The sequence below is a fragment of the Salvelinus fontinalis genome, unplaced genomic scaffold (assembly GCF_029448725.1).
Source record: "Salvelinus fontinalis isolate EN_2023a unplaced genomic scaffold, ASM2944872v1 scaffold_1155, whole genome shotgun sequence".
Lineage (NCBI taxonomy): Eukaryota > Metazoa > Chordata > Actinopteri > Salmoniformes > Salmonidae > Salvelinus > Salvelinus fontinalis.
The window spans coordinates 8,271-26,131 of NW_026601364.1; the positions used below are offsets into that span (position 1 = coordinate 8,271).

At 42.6% G+C, this 17,861-nt stretch overlaps 1 protein-coding gene across 3 annotated transcripts; it reads left to right on the forward strand.

The window, feature by feature from the left end:
* The first annotated feature begins 317 nt into the window (after positions 1-317).
* On the forward strand, positions 318-17,403 carry LOC129848755 (uncharacterized). 3 transcript variants are annotated; one of them, XM_055915855.1, is made up of 5 exons: positions 318-8,149; positions 8,515-8,608; positions 9,403-10,018; positions 10,272-10,348; positions 16,647-17,403. In XM_055915855.1, exon 1 carries the CDS (start codon positions 1,152-1,154, stop codon positions 5,013-5,015), a length of 3,864 nt encoding a protein of 1,287 aa, XP_055771830.1. In that variant the 5' UTR covers positions 318-1,151; the 3' UTR covers positions 5,016-8,149; positions 8,515-8,608; positions 9,403-10,018; positions 10,272-10,348; positions 16,647-17,403. The 3 variants fall into 3 exon arrangements, with proteins under 3 accessions (XP_055771830.1, XP_055771829.1, XP_055771831.1); XM_055915854.1 differs by having other exon boundaries at positions 9,403-9,953; XM_055915856.1 differs by lacking the exon at positions 10,272-10,348 and having other exon boundaries at positions 9,403-9,953.
* The last annotated feature ends 458 nt before the right edge of the window (positions 17,404-17,861 follow it).

The window sequence follows — 17,861 nt, forward strand, 5'->3', positions numbered from 1 at the left end:
ATTTTGAGGGTCTTGGCATATCTGGGTCAGTGGTGATCACCATACTGCAGCCTTATTTATTTAAAAAATATATATATTTAACTAGGCAAGTCAGTTAAGAATGTTTATTTATTTACTTACAATGACAGCCTAGGAACAGTGGGTTAACTGCCTTGTTCAGGAAAAGAACGACAGATTTTTAACTTGTCAGCTTGGGGATTCTATCTTGCAACCTTTCGGTTATTAGTCACTATAGTCTCTGGTCAATATAACGGATCATCTGTGACTACGTATAAATTAGTCAAAACCGAATTGCACGGTGGGAGAATAACGTCACGTTCGTCTGTAGCTGTACACCAACTAGCCACAACCACCTGACGAGGGACTTAAAGTGCTACTTAAAAATTCCACTCCGACGCATGCTGCTGCTAGCTAGCAGGCGGTTTTAAAAGAAATGTGAAGTTAACTTTTTGTGTCTCGATTTTCTTTAAACACAATGCAGGCCAAGGGATTTGCTGTAGTCCACCACCAGTAAAGGTAACGGTACGTTATCTTAGGTAGGTAGCCTAGTAGCAAACTTAACGCTAACTAGTTATGTTACGGACAACTAGCTAGCTTGCTAACGATTGGTTAGCAGTTGCTAACCGCATTAACCTAGTTAGCAAAATACAATAAAAAGTTAAATCTAAATAGCTAATGTTAGATACATCGCCAAATACGATTTAGGCGTTTGTTGCCATTTAGCTAACTAGCTAGCTCGTTAGCTAGCTAGGAAGTTGGCTGGCTAGCTAGCAAACTAGGAAGTTGGCTGGCTAGCAGCTAGCTAGCTAGGAAGTTGACTGGCTAGCTTGGTCAGATCAGTTGTATGGTAATTTTTATAGCCCATGTATGTATTGGAAAGACACGGGTAGTCGCAAATTGGTGAATTATATATTTTTAGCAGTCTGACAGCGAGTCTGATTCCCGGGTGGGTCTGAAAAAGAATTTACAGTATTTATCAATATTAAATAAATGACCAATTGCTGCTGGTGACTGGTTGTACCGTAAAGTGATGTTGACATTACTTTTTTTTAATAAGTTGTTCTGTCATATCTAACAATCGACTGTTCTCAGTTTAGAGATTGTCATCAGGGCTTTTTGACGAGTTTGTTTTTGTAGTTTATTGGTGCAAAATGGATGTTAAGATGGAGGACGATGAAGCAGAGAGATCCCAAGTAACCATTTGGTCTGATTCAATTAATGCCTGCATAGATTACCCACATTCTCCAGTGTCAGGAAACACAGAAACAAGTTATCTGGAAACCAAAACCAATTCAACATATGAACATGACTATACAGTGATCCAAACTACCAACAATTTATCAGACAGTTATTTTCCTTCTGAGATTGATGTAAAGCTTGAGGAGAATGACATGGGAATATCCCCAACTGTCCCATGGTCTTCATGTTCCTATGTGGGTTTACCAAAAGAGCATTCACATGTACCTTCCATCAGTTCCCAAACAACAAGTCAAGGGCAGATTTTACGTCTTTTCCCTGAAAAGACATGCACAAGTGATGGGGAGAATAACGCTGTCAAAATGGTTTATTTCTGTAATGCCCAAGATCCCGTTAGTACATCTGAAGGGCATTTTCTCAAAGAGGAGTCATGGCATGGATCACCGTCCAGTGATATTCCCATAGCAAATGCATTCACCCTATGTGGTTCATTTGAAGCTCAAATCAACCCATCTTCACAGGTGTTTAGCATAAACCAAACCCAGACCAATATTGAATTGCCATTGCCTGCTGAAAATGTTCATCTAGCAAGATATAGTACTGACATTACTTCTGTGCTAACCTCGCCTGCTACAGAAAGCGGATGTAATTTAGCTGTATCTACTAGATCGAGGCCTATTCTTTCTGATTACTGTGAGCCATTCAACTTTCCTTCTGATGAAGACGAAGACTACAATGGCGATGGAAGACGAAGACTTCAATGCCAAAAAACAGTAGAGGATGAGTATATACGGCAGTGTCGTGTCAGTTACTCAAGAAAAATCCCAAGACATTTTGGAAAGTTTTCGAAAGCTCCATACAAGAAGTGCAAGGAAATGGGTGTAGTTTTCAATGTTGGATCTGGAGCGAAACAGAAACTTGATCGTCATTTACTGACAAATGGTGTAATGGCTGAGGTGTCTGAATATGCTAAAGAGATTAAAAGAGCTCACCGGCATGTTATCTATGATATTCTAGAATACAACTTTGATCTTGGTGTTGGTAGTGAATTACAATTTGATTTTTGCAGCCGGATTATGTTAAAACTAAAAGAAATGATGAAAAAGAATTACAAGAGGACACAACCTGGATGGTTAGCAGAAGTGTTTGAACTTCCTGATCCAAAGACAATGAAAGCAAGTAACCTCTCTCGTCAATGGGCAAGGTCCTTTTTGCATAACAGCGTCTCAAAAAATCTAACACCCTTTGACATCTGTATAAAGGAGGAGCCTGTTGTGGACCTGATATCTCCTCCGCATGTGAAGACTGAAAGCCTCTTTACTGAGACAGTTTTAACACGGTGTGCGGATGAGACCGCACTCTTTGGTCCTGAAAATGGACCTCATGAAATATGCACAAAGGATGAGGCTGATCTGGCTGTGATCTATCCTCAACATGTCCAGACAGAAAGCGTCTTCACTCAGACAGACATAAAAATGGAGGAATCCTTAATGATGCCCACATTAGAAGAAGCATTGGAGTACCTCTACCCTCTCTGTAAGGAAAAAGGACTTGACCTGGATGTGAAATCTAAATGTGTGAAAAAGGAGAAACTTGACTTGCATCTATTGACCAGAGATGTAATGTTTGAAGTGGCTGATTTTGCTTCAGACGTGTGTGGAAATTACAGGCAGATTGTCTGTGATGTTCTAGACCAAAATTTTGATCTGGATTTACAACGTGGGAAAACTGAGCTGGCTCAAGAGATTATGGTTGCGTTAGCAGCAGTTAGGCAGAGAAAGACACATTTACATGGTCAAAAGAGATGTGAATTTTACAAGGATACTTTCATGAAAAAATGTCGCAAACGAAAGAATCCTGCAGAGATTTGCAGTAACCAGAATTTCACTACATCATCACTTGAGCTGAAATACCGAAGACGGAAAGAAGTAACAAAAAGGAGGAGGTTGGATTTAATGAGAAAAAAAAAAGAAATGGACATGTTATTAGCCAGGGTGTCGAAGGGAGGCGATTTGCTGGAAGTCAGACAAGTAGAACCTCATTGGGTCAAGCTAGAGAGCATCTCTGATAAGATTGACCTTGCACTTTGTGCTGATGAAACGAAGCAAAATGTTACCAACTTAGACCATTCAAATGTGACGTTTAACACCAAAGAACTGGTGAAAGACTGCTACCCACTCTGTCATGAAATAGTTCTGGGCCTTGATGTTGCATCCAAACCTGCATTCACTCACTGTGGTTATTTTGAAGCTCAAATCAACCCAACTTCACAGGTGTTTAGCATAAACCAAACCCAGACCAATATTGAATTGCCATTGCCTGCTGAAAATGTTCATCTAGCAAGATATAGTACTGCCGTTCCTTCTGTGCTAACCTCACCTGCTACAGAAAGCGGATGTAATTTAGCTGTATCTACTAGACCGAGGCCTATTCTTTCAGATTATTGTGAACCATTCAACTTTCCTTCTGATGAAGACGAAGACTACAATGGCGATGGAAGACGAAGACTGCAATGCCAAAAAGCGGTAGAGGATAAATATATACGGCAGCGGCGTGTCAGTTACTCAAAACATAACCCAAGAGATTGTGGAAAGTATTGGAAAGCTCCATACACGAAGTGCAAGGAAATTGGTGTAGATTTCAATGTTGGATCTGGAGTGAAACAGAAACTTGATCGTCATTTACTGACAAATGGTGTAATGGTTGAGGTGGCTGAATATGCTAAAGCGATTAAAAGCGCTGAACAGCGTGTTATCTATGATATTCTAGAATACAACTTTGATCTTGGTGTTTGTAATGAAGTACAATATACTTTTTCTGCCCGGACTATGGCAAAACTAAAAGACATGAAAAAGAATTACAAGAAGATACAACCTGGGTGGTTAGCAGAAGTGTTTGAACTTCCTGATCCAAAGACAATGAAAGCAAGTAACCTCTCTCTTACATGGGCAAGGTCCAATTTGCATGACAGCGTCTCAGAAAATCGTACACCCTTTGACATCTGCATAAAGGAGGAGCCTGTTGTGGACCTGATATCTCCTCCGCATGTGAAGACTGAAAGCCTCTTTACTGAGACAGTTTTAACACGGTGTGCGGATGAGACCGCACTCTTTGGTCCTGAAAATGGACCTCATGAAATATGCACAAAGGATGAGGCTGATCTAGCTGTGATCTATCCTCAACATGTCCAGACAGAAAGCGTCTTCACTCAGACAGACATAACAATGAAGGAATCCTTAATGATGCCTACATTAGAAGAATCATTGGAGTACCTCTACCCTCTCTGTAAGGAAAAAGGACTTGACCTGGATGTGAAATTTAAATGTGTGAAAAAGGAGAAACTTGACTTGCATCTATTGACCAGAGATGTAATGTTTGAAGTGGCTGATTTTGCTTCAGAAGTGTGTGGAAATTACAGGCAGATTGTCTGTGATGTTCTAGACCAAAATTTTGATCTGGATTTACAAAGTGGGAAAACTGAGCTGGCTCAAGAGATTATGGATGGGTTAGGAATGGTTTGGATGAGAAAGACACATTTACAAGGTCGAAAGAGATGTGAATTTTACAAGGATACTTTCATGAAAAAACATTGCAAACAAAAGAATTCTGCAGAGTTTTCCAATCACCAGAAGGCCACTACAGTAACACTTGAGCCGAAATACCAAAGACTGAAAGAAGTAACAAAAAGGAGGAGGTTGGCTTTAATGATGAAAAAAAAAAGAAATGGACATGTTAATAGCCAGGGTGTCGAAGGGAGGCGATTTGCTGGAAGTCAGACAAGTAGAACCTCATTGGGTCAAGCTAGAGAGCATCTCTGATAAGATTGACCTTGCACTTTGTGCTGATGAATCGAAGCGAAATGTTACCAACTTAGATATGTGAAGTTTAACACACAAATGGGTGTAAGAGTGCTACCCGATCTCTCATGAAATAGGTCTGGACATTGATGTTGCATCCTAACCTGCAAAAACGAAACTGGAATTGAATTTACTGACTAACAGTGTCGTTATCGAGGTTCATACATACTTGCGTAAGAATCGTTGAGGTAAGATTGGAAAAGATGGGTGGATATTTTGTTTGCTCTCTGATATTCTAGAATACAATTTTGATCGTAGTTTGCAAAATCAGAGACGTTATCAAGCTCAATTATGGATTTAGAGTAAAGTGACGGTTCGAAAACACAAACCTGAGCTCTTGGGAAAGGGTCAAATGTCGAAAGAAGTGTTCATAATACCTAATGTTTATTTAAAGCCGTGCAACAACAAAAAAAAACAGTGCTTTCAGATGATTTACCTAAAGGAATATCAAAGAAATCTCACGGAAAACCATGGAACAAGATGCAAGACTGGTATATCCTAATCATGGCAAACACTATCGCCACGAAGAGCATTTAATCAAAGATTGTTCATGGCATGGCTCAACGCCAATTGATATTCTGACAGGAAATGTATTCAACCTCCCAGAATTGTCACTACGCATTGCAGAAAAGGGTTCTTTTGAAAGTCAAGTCAACCCAACTTCAGATATTTAGCCAAACACCAACTGAACGACAAGATCAGGCCAACAATCTCCCAAAACATGGTACTGCCATACCTTTTGTTCTATCCTCATCTGCTACAGAAATCGGCTGCAATGTGGAACTACCTACTAGTCCTCCTCTTCCAGCTAATTGTGAATCATTTGAACTTTCCCTCTGAAGTCTACAATGTCAAAACTGTAGAGGATGAATATAAACTCAGCAGAAAAAGAAATGTCCTCTCACTGTCAACTGCATTTATTTTCAGCAAACTTAACGTGTAAATATATGTATGAACATAAGATTCAACAACTGAGACATAAACTGAACAAGTTCCACAGACATCTGACTAACCGTAATGGAATAATGTGTCCCTGAACAAGGGGGGTCAAAATCAAAAGTAACAGTCAGTATCTGGTGTGGCCACCAGCTGCATTAAGTACTGCAGTAAATCTCCTCATGGACTGCACCAGATTTACCAGTTCTTGCTGTGCGATATACCCCACTCTTCCACCAAGGCACCTGCAAGTTTCCAGACATTTCTGAGGGGATTGGCCCTAACCCTTATCCTCCGATCCAACAGTTCCCAGACGTGCTCAATGGGATTGAGATCCGGGCTCTTTGCTGGCCATGGCAGAACACTGACATTCATGTCTTGCAGGAAATCACGCACAGAATGAGCAGTATGGCTGGTGGCATTGTCATGCTGGAGGGTTAATACAACTTTGATCTTCTTTTGCAAAATGAGTAATGATATGACTTTAAAAATGGCTAGAAGCAAGATGCATTACAAGAGAAGAAAACCTGGGTGGTTAACAGAAGTGTTTGAACTTCCTGATCCAAAGACAATGAAAGCAGGACAATACTCCCTTACGTGGGCAAAAACCTATTTGCATAGTGCCTTCGGAAAGTTTTCAGACCCCTTGACTTTTTCCACATTTTGTTACGTTACAGCCATATTGTAACATTTATTAAATTAAACAATGTCCTTAGCAATCTGCGTTCAAAAGTGCTACCCACGCTGCAAGGAAATAGGCCTGGACCTCGTAATTGCATCCAAACCTGCAAAAAACAAAACTTACATTTCAGTTACTGGTAATGGTGTAAATATTTACTAATAGGATGTAAAAAGGCTAAAGGATATGCGTCTTCTCTCTATGATAGCCTAGAATACATTTTTGATCTTAAAGTGGAACTGACAGCGTTTTAGCAATATGTAATCTTAGATCTGTTCATATACATCCCAGGAAGATTATATATATATATTTTTACCGTTTTCAGACACGTGATCACTTTTAGATATGGTCGTTTTTATAAATTCATTGAATGTTTGAGAATGAAGTATAGTAAGGCATTTGTGAAAATTCTATAAGAATATAGTCAGAGGTGTCCACATACTTTTGTGTATGGGATTTGTGTTAACGGTTAAATCTTTAAATAGTGGATTTTGCAGATTCCCTTGGCCTCCTGTTGGTTCACTTTTGTTCTTGCTGTGAAGACTGATTTATTTCTAGACGTATTTTTTCTTCCCCATTAAACGACATGTTCATTGACTAGCCTAACTTTTCTACCTTTCAAAGCCTCTGTAGATGAACCTCCTGATCTTTTTTGATGTAAATAAGGTGAACAAGGATATTTTTTCTAAATAAGAGTAGCCCTAGGCATTGGTAAAAAAATCCTATGGATAATCTTTTTCTTTTTGCAAGTTTGTTTTTCAGCCATTTTTGGAGGTACTTATCAGTGGGCTATTTCTATTTCATAAAAAAAAAAAATTGAGGAAAGATTAAGAAAGACACTGCATCAAGACTTGCTTTGCAGTTACCCATACTTTTCTATTCTAAGGTCAACTATGAAGTGAAAGTATTTTTATTTTTAAGGACACTTTCATTGACATTCTCAGGTGTTCCTCTGACACCTGTGGCATTACAAGGTATGCAAGTAAATGTGTGACTGAGATGCACATTGCAGCTTTTTCTACTGCTTGCCATTCAAACTTTAAAACTTGCAAACCGGTCTATCCGGGATCCTTGAGACATCGCTACCGCATTGTTTTGAAACACCATGGAAACACTAAGAATGTACAGCAGCTTTTTTTTAATGTCTACTTGGCATTTTCTTTGTTGGACTTTTTGTCACCTTTTTTAGACAAATGAGTGGATTGTCTTTGTTTATATTTTAATGAATAAATATCTACTTTTTTTGTCATTTAGACACTTATCCAAGTGCTTACAGGTTCGTGGATGTTTTTGTGATATACATTTTTCTGAGCAGATGTTAGTTTCAGCCATTTTTGGAGGCTGATTTATTTTATTTTTTTCCTTTTTTTTCTTGGGAGGATTAACACACGTTTTTGAAAGTCTTCATACTTCTCCCATTTGTGGACTGCTTAAAAGGAGTTTCTTTCTGGCATACTTTGGAGTGTCTTTGGAACAAAGGGTATGTAGCCTTTATGCTGCATTTTTGTTAATGAAATGTTAACTGTTAATTAGCTTATTCAAGACTTTTGCTATTTCAGTTATCATCTTGTGTTATCATGTAGTGTTGTAAATGTATATTTCTTAATTTCCACTCTTGAATGTATTTTGTAATCACTTGGGCCCTCCCTTGAAGCGACCACTATCCCCCAACCCCTAGGATTAGAAAGTATTTGATATGTTAAGGCCATATGGTAATAGCTCCAGCATGCCTTCTGATGGACTTTCAGCATTTTAGCCATATTCTTTGCATATCTAAGTGTAAGGGTTAGTAGTGTTTGCTGGATCCTGCCCTGTTCTGGTAACTGAATACACATTTCTTCCCAGGTGCTGCGTCTCTGTGTCAACCGGCTGAGCATGCGCCCCAAAAGCAGAATGGTCTTTCCGTCCTTTCTGCCATGTTTGACAGAACTCTTCAGAAGTGAGTAGCCTACCTCAAAGCCCTGAAGGGGTGTTATAGTCAGAGAATCAACTGGCAGCTTAAAAAATATATATATATTTTATTTAACCTTTAATTTAACCAGGTAGGCCAGTTGAGAACACGTTCTCATTTACCACTGCGACCTGGCGAAGATAAAGCAAAGCAGTGCGAGAGTTAAACATAGACAAAAGTACAGTCAATAACACAAAATAAAAGAAATTGAAAAATCTATGTACAGTGTGTGCAAATGTAGAAGAGTAGGGAGGTAGGCAATAAATAGGCCCTACAGGCGAAAATATTTACAATTTAGCGTTAATACTGGAGTGATAGATGTGCAGATGATGATGTGCAAGTAGAGATACTGGGGTGCAAGAGGGTAAGTAATAACATGGAGAGGAGGTAGTCGGGTGTGCTATTTACAGATTGGCTGTGTACAGGTAGTTCTTCTTTTGGTGTTTTTCAGAGTCAGTAGAATGGTGTCTTCAGTGTTCTAAGTTTTTATAACTGTGACCTTAATTGCCTACTATTACTCATGTTACTGAGTAGGTGGGTGTGATGGCTTCCGATAGAGAGTTGCTGATGGTTCCTGGGGTGAATGGACTCCATTTTGTGTTGACTGACACAAGAGAACTCCCACGCAATGTCACTGTCAAACACAGAGGGTTGACCAGGGCTGGGAGGGTGTAAAACTATAGTACAATACTGTTGGTCTACTGGGGTTAAAGGACTGAGTCTGTGTCTGTCTTCGCGTGTGTCTGCTAATATGTATGATGTCATGTATATCTTCTCTCCAGACTACCATGGTGGTTTCCAGCTTCAGCCAGCCCAGGACTTTAAGATAGACCGTCTGTCTGGCCTCTCTTAGGTCTCCTGCAACAAACACCACACCTTCCGCTCATGATCCCCTCACCGCTCAAATGGCTCCTCGCCAAGTCCCCACACACCACCCTACGCCAACGCCAACCGATCTACTCCCCACGTAGTGAGAATGGTACGCCCCGGCTCTATGATTAGACCTCATTGCTGTCGGAAGATACCACTCCAGAGCGGGGGTGGTCGCCTGTGAGGAATGGACACAGCGGGAGGGGCAAAATGGACCAATGGGAGTGCAGTGCTGAGAGGGGAGGTAGGAACACTCAACCCCTCCCCCTGAGCCCCCTCCGCAGGACTGAACCCTCTCGACAGGGAGGGAGAGGGGGGACTGGGACAGACAGGGAAGGGGAAACAAGTGAACAGATATTCGCCAGGACAGTCGCAGAATGGTCACCATGGAAACATACCACCTGTACCAGTTCAGGACATGAGATCGCCACGTTGACCATCTTTAAGACGAAACAGTCTCTGGGTGAGTATGCCCATCAGTCAGCCGCCCACTAATCAGTAGCCTAGTACCCGGCCCCACCAGTAGAGGTCAGTGCATCACCTGCTTATTGTTATTAATGGCCCAGTCTGAAAAATACCCTTAGTAAGGCTATTTACTGTGTCTCTTTAGTCTACAGCAACAGTTGGTCATCTTCCCCTGTAGATGCAGGATTTCAATCTTGCCAAAGCAGTAACACAACTGATTCAACTTAGTCTTGTACTAAAGACTATGATTTTTAGTTGATTGGCAAAAGCCTACACCTACACTGGCACTCTGTGGAGATATTCCGTGTCTCTACAGGTATCAGTATCTCAGGTGGGATGGAGAATGAGATGATGTTTCCAGGAGGAGCTGCCTCTACCAGTGACGCTCTGATGGTAAGCTTCTTTAGGAGATCACTGTAATATTCCGGCAGCTCATGCTTTAATCCAAGCTGAGCCATATAATACAAGGTGATGTGTTTAGCGAAATGTATTGGTCTGTGACGTTTGTAAACAACACTCAAGTTTGGCCTGGGCTCAGAACTCTGAGTCTACAATACCTGAATGAAAAGGCTTTGCTAGTGTGTGTGCCTGTGTTGGTGTGTCAGGCTTTTGTCTGACTGACAGTCTCATGAGTGGTAGAATGAGAGCGAAGTGGTGGAGAGAGGAAACTATTTTAAGACACCCGCATGCTTCCCATCCAGAACAGTTTGCGTATACACTACATGACCAAAATTACGTGGACACCAGCTCGTCAAACATCTCATTCCAAAATCATGGGCATTAATATGGAGTTGGTCCCCCCCTTTGCTGCTATAGCAGCCTCTACTCTTCTGGGAAGAATTTCCACTTGGTGTTGGAACACTGCTGCGGGTACTTTATTTAAATATTTTTTACCTTTTATTTAACTAGGCAAGTCATATTTACAATGACGGCCTACCCTGGCCAAACCCTAACCCAGACGACGCTGGGCCAATTGTGCGCCGCCCTATGGGACTCCCAATCACGGCCGGTTGTGATACAGCCTGGAATCGAACCAGGGTCTGTTGTGACGCCTCAGGCACTTATATGTAGTGCCTTAGACCGCTGTGCCGCTCGGGGTTGTTCAATAACTTGCTTCCATTCAGCCACGAGCATTCGTGAGGTTGGGCACTAATGCTCGCAGTCGGCGTTCCAATTCATCCCAAAGGTGTTCATGGGGTTGAGGTCAGGGCCCTGTGCAGGCCAGTCAAGTTCTTCCACACCGATCTCAACAAACCATTTCTGTATGGAGCTCGCTTTGTGCACAGGGGCATTGTCATGCTGAAACAGGAAAGGGCCTTCACCAAACTGTTGCCACAAAGTTGGAAGCACAGAATCATCTAGAATGTCATTGTATGCTGTAGCTTTAACGTTTTCCTTCACTTGAAATACGGGGCCCAAACCATGAAAAACAGCCCCAGACCATTATTCCTTCTCCACCAAACTTTACAGTTGATGCTATGTATTGGGGCTGGTAGCGTTCTCTTGGCATCCGCCAAACCCAGATTCGTCAGTCGGACTTCCAGATAGTGACGTTTGATTCATCACTCCAGAGAATGCGTTTCCGCTGCTCCAGAGTCCAATGGCGGCTAGCTTTACACCACTCCAGCCGATGCTTGGGATTGCGCATGGTGATCTTAGGCTTGTGAGCGGCTGCTCGGCAATTTCATGATGCTCCCGACAAACAGCTCTTATGGTGACCCTTCTTCCAGAGGCCGTTTGGAACTAGTGAGTGTTGCAACCGAGGACAGACGATTCTACTACAAATGTTTGTCTATGGAGATTGCAATGCTTTGTGCTCGAAGCAACAGTTGTGGCAGAAAAATCTGAATCCTCTAATTTTAAGGGGTGTCCACATACTTTTGTATTTATAATGCATTATAATGTTTTGTGATGTTTTTGTTCGTTTTGTTCATCAAAGGGTTTTTTCAGCTGTTCGTGCACACTTTTTTTCCCTGCTCGAGGCAAGACAAAGTTTAGTGCTGAAGTCTTCGCCCCTTCGTTGGTTATTGGTCAACAGTAGGGATTGTTCAATGAAGTGTTTGTCATTCAATGATAGCCGACTCGCTTTCATGCAATTTTTTTCACTGGAGAAATACTGCACCAAACATCTTAGTTAGATGTAAAGTTGAGTGACGAAGATATCCTCGGCAAAAACGCCAAAATGAATTCCTTAATTACATACATTGTGACTATTTTGAGGAAGTGTATATTGACAACGGTGTCTGAACATAGTACTGTCTTTCAAGGGAGTATTTGAGTATAATCGTTCGGTTCACCTCGCCGAGTTCGGATGGGCGCCAGCTGACCAAAACATGAGGAAGTCACCTTGCTCACAGCTCTGTGAGGAGAATAGTGTACAATAGCTGAGTGTGTGAGTGTGCGTCTCCTGAATGATATGTAGGGTGTCCACTCCACTCACCCACTCTAACCAGAGTGGGTGAAAACACGCTTTGGTGAGGACTTTTCACTTTCTTTCGTTATAAAATACATTTGACCAAGACAAATATGATTCTTCATGTTATGAATCGCTCAGTGGGGTCGTTCTGACATCATTAATATTATATCCTAGAGGTCATATTTCATAACCTAATACATCTGATAAAAAGCACTGAGCTCTGTTGACATAGTGGTGCAGCCTCATCGGATTTCACGTCTTCCAAGTTGTTTCCGTGGGTCGCAAATAGCTAAATTAGCATGACGAGCTGAAATAAATGTAAAAGGCTTTGAAAATAAAAAGCTTGTGGTAGGTACGCTCAGTGCTCCGTTGACATTTCACAGAGATACGCCTGTTTTTGTTCATATTAAAATGAAAAGCATAGAATTAAATATGAAAATACAAAATGTCATGTCTCAACATTGATATCGATCTTACCTCTATATTGTTTTATGTCCTCCGGATTTGAGAAGAAAAATGAGTTGGCCTTAATTCTCTCACAGCATCCAGCCTGGCTGACACAATGCTATTCTCCTGATTTATGACCACTCTTCTCTGGCCTCCATTGATTTAGTCACTCTAATTTTGACCATCCAACAAGGGTAAAAACACCAATAACTTTTCAACGGATTATGATGGAGACCATGGGGTTTCTTAGAGGAGTATCTACACAATTAACATATTATTTTACACATTGGTCAAAATGTTTTTGATTGGACACCCTATAATATCTTAGCCAGAGTGTATTACCGGAAAGAAAGATCCTGAATGAAGCAGGGGGATAAGGTCAGAGGTTACAGTGAGGTGAAATGGGGGTGATGTCTGAGAGACATACTGTAGCTCTGTAACCTAAGAGATACTAGGTCACAGCTCTGTAACCTAAGATATACTAGGTCACAGCTCTGTAACCTAAGATATACTAGGCCACAGCTCTGTAACCTGAGAGATACTAGGCCACAGCTCTCTAACCTGAGAGATACTAGGTCACAGCTCTCTAACCTAAGAGATACTAGGTCACAGCTCTGTAACCTAAGAGATACTAGGTCACAGCTCTCTAACCTAAGAGATACTAGGTCACAGCTCTGTAACCTGAGAGATACTAGGTCACAGCTCTGTAACCTGAGAGATACTAGGTCACAGCTCTCTAACCTGAGAGATACTAGGTCACAGCTCTCTAACCTGAGAGATACTAGGTCACAGCTCTCTAACCTAAGAGATACTAGGTCACAGCTCTGTAACCTAAGAGATACTAGGTCACAGCTCTGTAACCTAAGAGATACTAGGTCACAGCTCTGTAACCTGAGAGATACTAGGTCACAGCTCTGTAACCTGAGAGATACTAGGTCACAGCTCTGTAACCTGAGAGATACTAGGTCACAGCTCTGTAACCTGAGAGATACTAGGTCACAGCTCTGTAACCTGAGAGATACTAGGTCACAGCTCTCTAACCTGAGAGATACTAGGTCACAGCTCTCTAACCTGAGAGATACTAGGTCACAGCTCTCTAACCTGAGAGATACTAGGTCACAGCTCTCTAACCTGAGAGATACTAGGTCACAGCTCTCTAACCTGAGAGATACTAGGTCACAGCTCTCTAACCTGAGAGATACTAGGTCACAGCTCTCTAACCTGAGAGATACTAGGTCACAGCTCTCTAACCTGAGAGATACTAGGTCACAGCTCTCTAACCTGAGAGATACTAGGTCACAGCTCTCTAACCTGAGAGATACTAGGTCACAGCTCTCTAACCTGAGAGATACTAGGTCACAGCTCTCTAACCTGAGAGATACTAGGTCACAGCTCTCTAACCTGAGAGATACTAGGTCACAGCTCTCTAACCTGAGAGATACTAGGTCACAGCTCTCTAACCTGAGAGATACTAGGTCACAGCTCTCTAACCTGAGAGATACTAGGTCACAGCTCTCTAACCTGAGAGATACTAGGTCACAGCTCTCTAACCTGAGAGATACTAGGTCACAGCTCTCTAACCTGAGAGATACTAGGTCACAGCTCTCTAACCTGAGAGATACTAGGTCACAGCTCTCTAACCTGAGAGATACTAGGTCACAGCTCTCTAACCTGAGAGATACTAGGTCACAGCTCTCTAACCTGAGAGATACTAGGTCACAGCTCTGTAACCTGAGAGATACTAGGTCACAGCTCTGTAACCTGAGAGATACTAGGTCACAGCTCTCTAACCTGAGAGATACTAGGTCACAGCTCTCTAACCTGAGAGATACTAGGTCACAGCTCTCTAACCTGAGAGATACTAGGTCACGTACAGTAGAGCTTTGCAGATGTTATCGCAGGTGCAGCAAAATGCTTATGTTTCTAGCTCCAACAGTGCAGCAATATCGTGTGTGTGTGTGTGTGTGTGTGTGTGTGTGTGTGTGTGTGTGTGTGTGTGTGTGTGTGTGTGTGTGTGTGTGTGTGTGTGTGTGTGTGTGTGTGTGTGTGTGTGTGTGTGTGTGTGTGTGTGTGTGTGTGTGTGTGTGTGTGTGTGTGTGTGTGTGTGTGTGTGTGTGTGTTGCTGCCGCCGTGAACCTGGTGACAGCACTTCCCAGGTCCGATTAGTGTCATACACTCTGGGGATCTGGTGTCGGCTAAGCCTTTCAGTTTCTAAGAACTTCCCCTTAGAATCCCCCTTTCACACACACATACATACGCATGCGACAGAGACCTTTGAGAAGGATGGGAAGGACAAGGAGGGAGAGAAATGGTTGGGAGAGAGAGGGAAACAGAGACATGGTTGGTTTGCTCTACTCTGACCCCCCCCCCCATCTCCAGTTTCTAAACTCAGCCTCACACCTCGCTGGCGTAGTCTGATAGCCGGTCCTTATCTTGTGTGTCTGCTGGCTGTCTCCCACACAGAGACCAAGTAGACAACTACAGCAGGCTTTCCTGTCCCCCTGTTCCTGTCTGAAAACACCCTACCTTTTAGCTAGCCACCAGGTGTGTGTGTCTCTCTCTGTGTGTCTCTCTCTGTGTGTCTCTCTCTGTGTGTCTCTCTCTGTGTGTCTCTCTCTGTGTGTCTCTCTCTGTGTGTCTCTCTCTGTGTGTCTCTCTGTGTCTCTCTCTGTGTCTCTCTCTGTGTCTCTCTCTCTGTGTCTCTCTCTCTGTGTCTCTCTCTCTGTGTCTCTCTCTCTGTGTCTCTCTCTGTGTCTCTCTCTGTGTCTCTCTCTGTGTCTCTCTCTGTGTCTCTCTCTGTGTCTCTCTCTGTGTCTCTCTCTCTGTGTCTCTCTCTCTGTGTCTCTCTCTCTGTGTCTCTCTCTCTGTGTGTCTCTCTCTGTGTGTCTCTCTCTGTGTGTCTCTCTCTGTGTCTCTCTCTCTGTGTCTCTCTCTCTGTGTCTCTCTCTCTCTGTGTCTCTCTCTCTGTGTCTCTCTCTCTCTGTGTCTCTCTCTCTGTGTCTCTCTGTGTGTGTGTGTGTGTTGCTCCTTTTCATCTGTGCTGTTAGCTGAGTAAGGTCACTGTGTAGTCAACAGCACCAGGATTATACTATTTACCCTGTCCTAGAGTTCTGGTGTTGCTGTCTCCAGACATATGACCTGGAGTCTGGACAGTGATCCACTACCTACTAGGAGCAATGCCCATCTAACTAATGTTAAACACACTTACATGTGGATGATGCCTATTGGCTAGACAGGGACAGGGCGAGAGAGAAAGGCCCAAAAAGATAAATACATTTTTACCTACGAGGATGAATGAGATTGTCTAATATTCAAAATTACTTTGCTTTATAGATAAATGGATTGAAGTATTTTGGTGCTGGTGTCACGGAAGGGAAGGCAGCAATGTTTTGGGTTAACCAACGCTATCAAACATTAGTTTCATGAGGGGAGATGTATTTTCAGAGTTCCAACAGGGCCCTGGTTTGGGGGAAATCGAGAAGAGACCTTGTAATGTCACATACCTCTTGCCTTGTGATTGTGTGTGACCCTTCATTGGGGTTGTCAACCAGGTGCATCCTCAGCGAGCCCTGATGACATCACAGGAAGTTCCTCTCCTCAGGGTTCTAGAACTCTTCCTGCATTATCAATGCATTGTGTGTGTGTTTTCAACATAACCTTCCGCTGAGGGTAAACCTTGAGCGTGTGTGTGTGAGCGAGCGAGAGAATATGGTAATGAATGTACTGGGATGAAGGAGAGCAGTAGATGCTGAGTGGGAGCCCAGGTCACTGCACAGTAAGCATGTGTTGGCGTCTGTACCTCTAACCTGTCTTTGTGTGTGTCTCCAGGCGAGGTATGAGCTGGTTTCAGTGGACGGTGAGTCTCTGCAGCGTGTGACCCATCCGCATGCAGTGTTCAGCAACAAGGCCAATGACCCAGTGGTGTTCGTCAAGATTTTCAAGGGAACAGCTGACTTGCATCAGAGGAATCCACTGTCAGGCTTACACAAGTACTACACACAGTATTTTTATTGAACCTTTATTTAACTAGGCAAGTCAGTTACAATGACGGCCTACAACGGCCAAACCCGGAAGACGCTAGGCCAATTGTGCGCCGCCCTATGGGACTCCCAATCACAAACATATGTGATGCATTCTGGATTCGAACCAGAGACTGTAGTGACGGCTCTTGCACTGAGATGTAGTGCCTTAGACCGCTGCCCCACTCGGGAGCCCAGTACTACTGGCCTGTCTACAAGGATGCTCTGAGGTGCAGTTCACCCATCCACTGGAAATGATCTGAAATGGTGTTCAAACCAGAACACATGTCGACTTAAAGAGGAGGAGATGGCTCGCTCCAGCTAGGCTGTAATGGAAGGGAATGGTCTATTCTCAGAGGAGAGCAGCATGGGTACCTCGACACTGACCAATAAGCTTGCTTCTCCTCTAGGGCAAAAAGGATAATGGTTGTTTCCATAGCAAACAGGAAATACTGCCAAAATTAAAATGTTGTTACATTTTGTTGTAACTGCAGTCGACATGTGGGACTACTGTGCTTGCTTTGTGTATAACAATAATGTGATAAATACTATTTATCAAAGATGGACTTGATTATATGTATCCTTTTTCTTATATGAACTTACATTTTTGGAGAAAACACCCCATAGAATAAAAGGTTATCTAGCATTGTCAGAAGTCAGCAGCTAGCTATCCATATTAGTATATGGATCATCAATGGACGGGAACTTTATTTTGTGAAAGCAGAGAACAAAAAACATGCACACGTAACCACATGCACCGTTCCAGGGAGCATCTCAGTCCATAGGGGTCCTGCCAGAGAGCGATGACTGTATCCAGCGTTATGAGATTTATAGTCCAGATTAAGCCTCTGCATTATGTCAAAAGTCATCGTTGTAGTTTAATAGATGTCTAGTACATTGGTACAAAATTCAGCTCTGTTTAAAGTAGTGTTTCTGGCCTGTTGAAAACTGTTTCTGGCCAACAGAGCCATGTTTCTGGATCAGGCTTGATGACATGCTTGTGGACTGAGCCTGTGAAGACGTG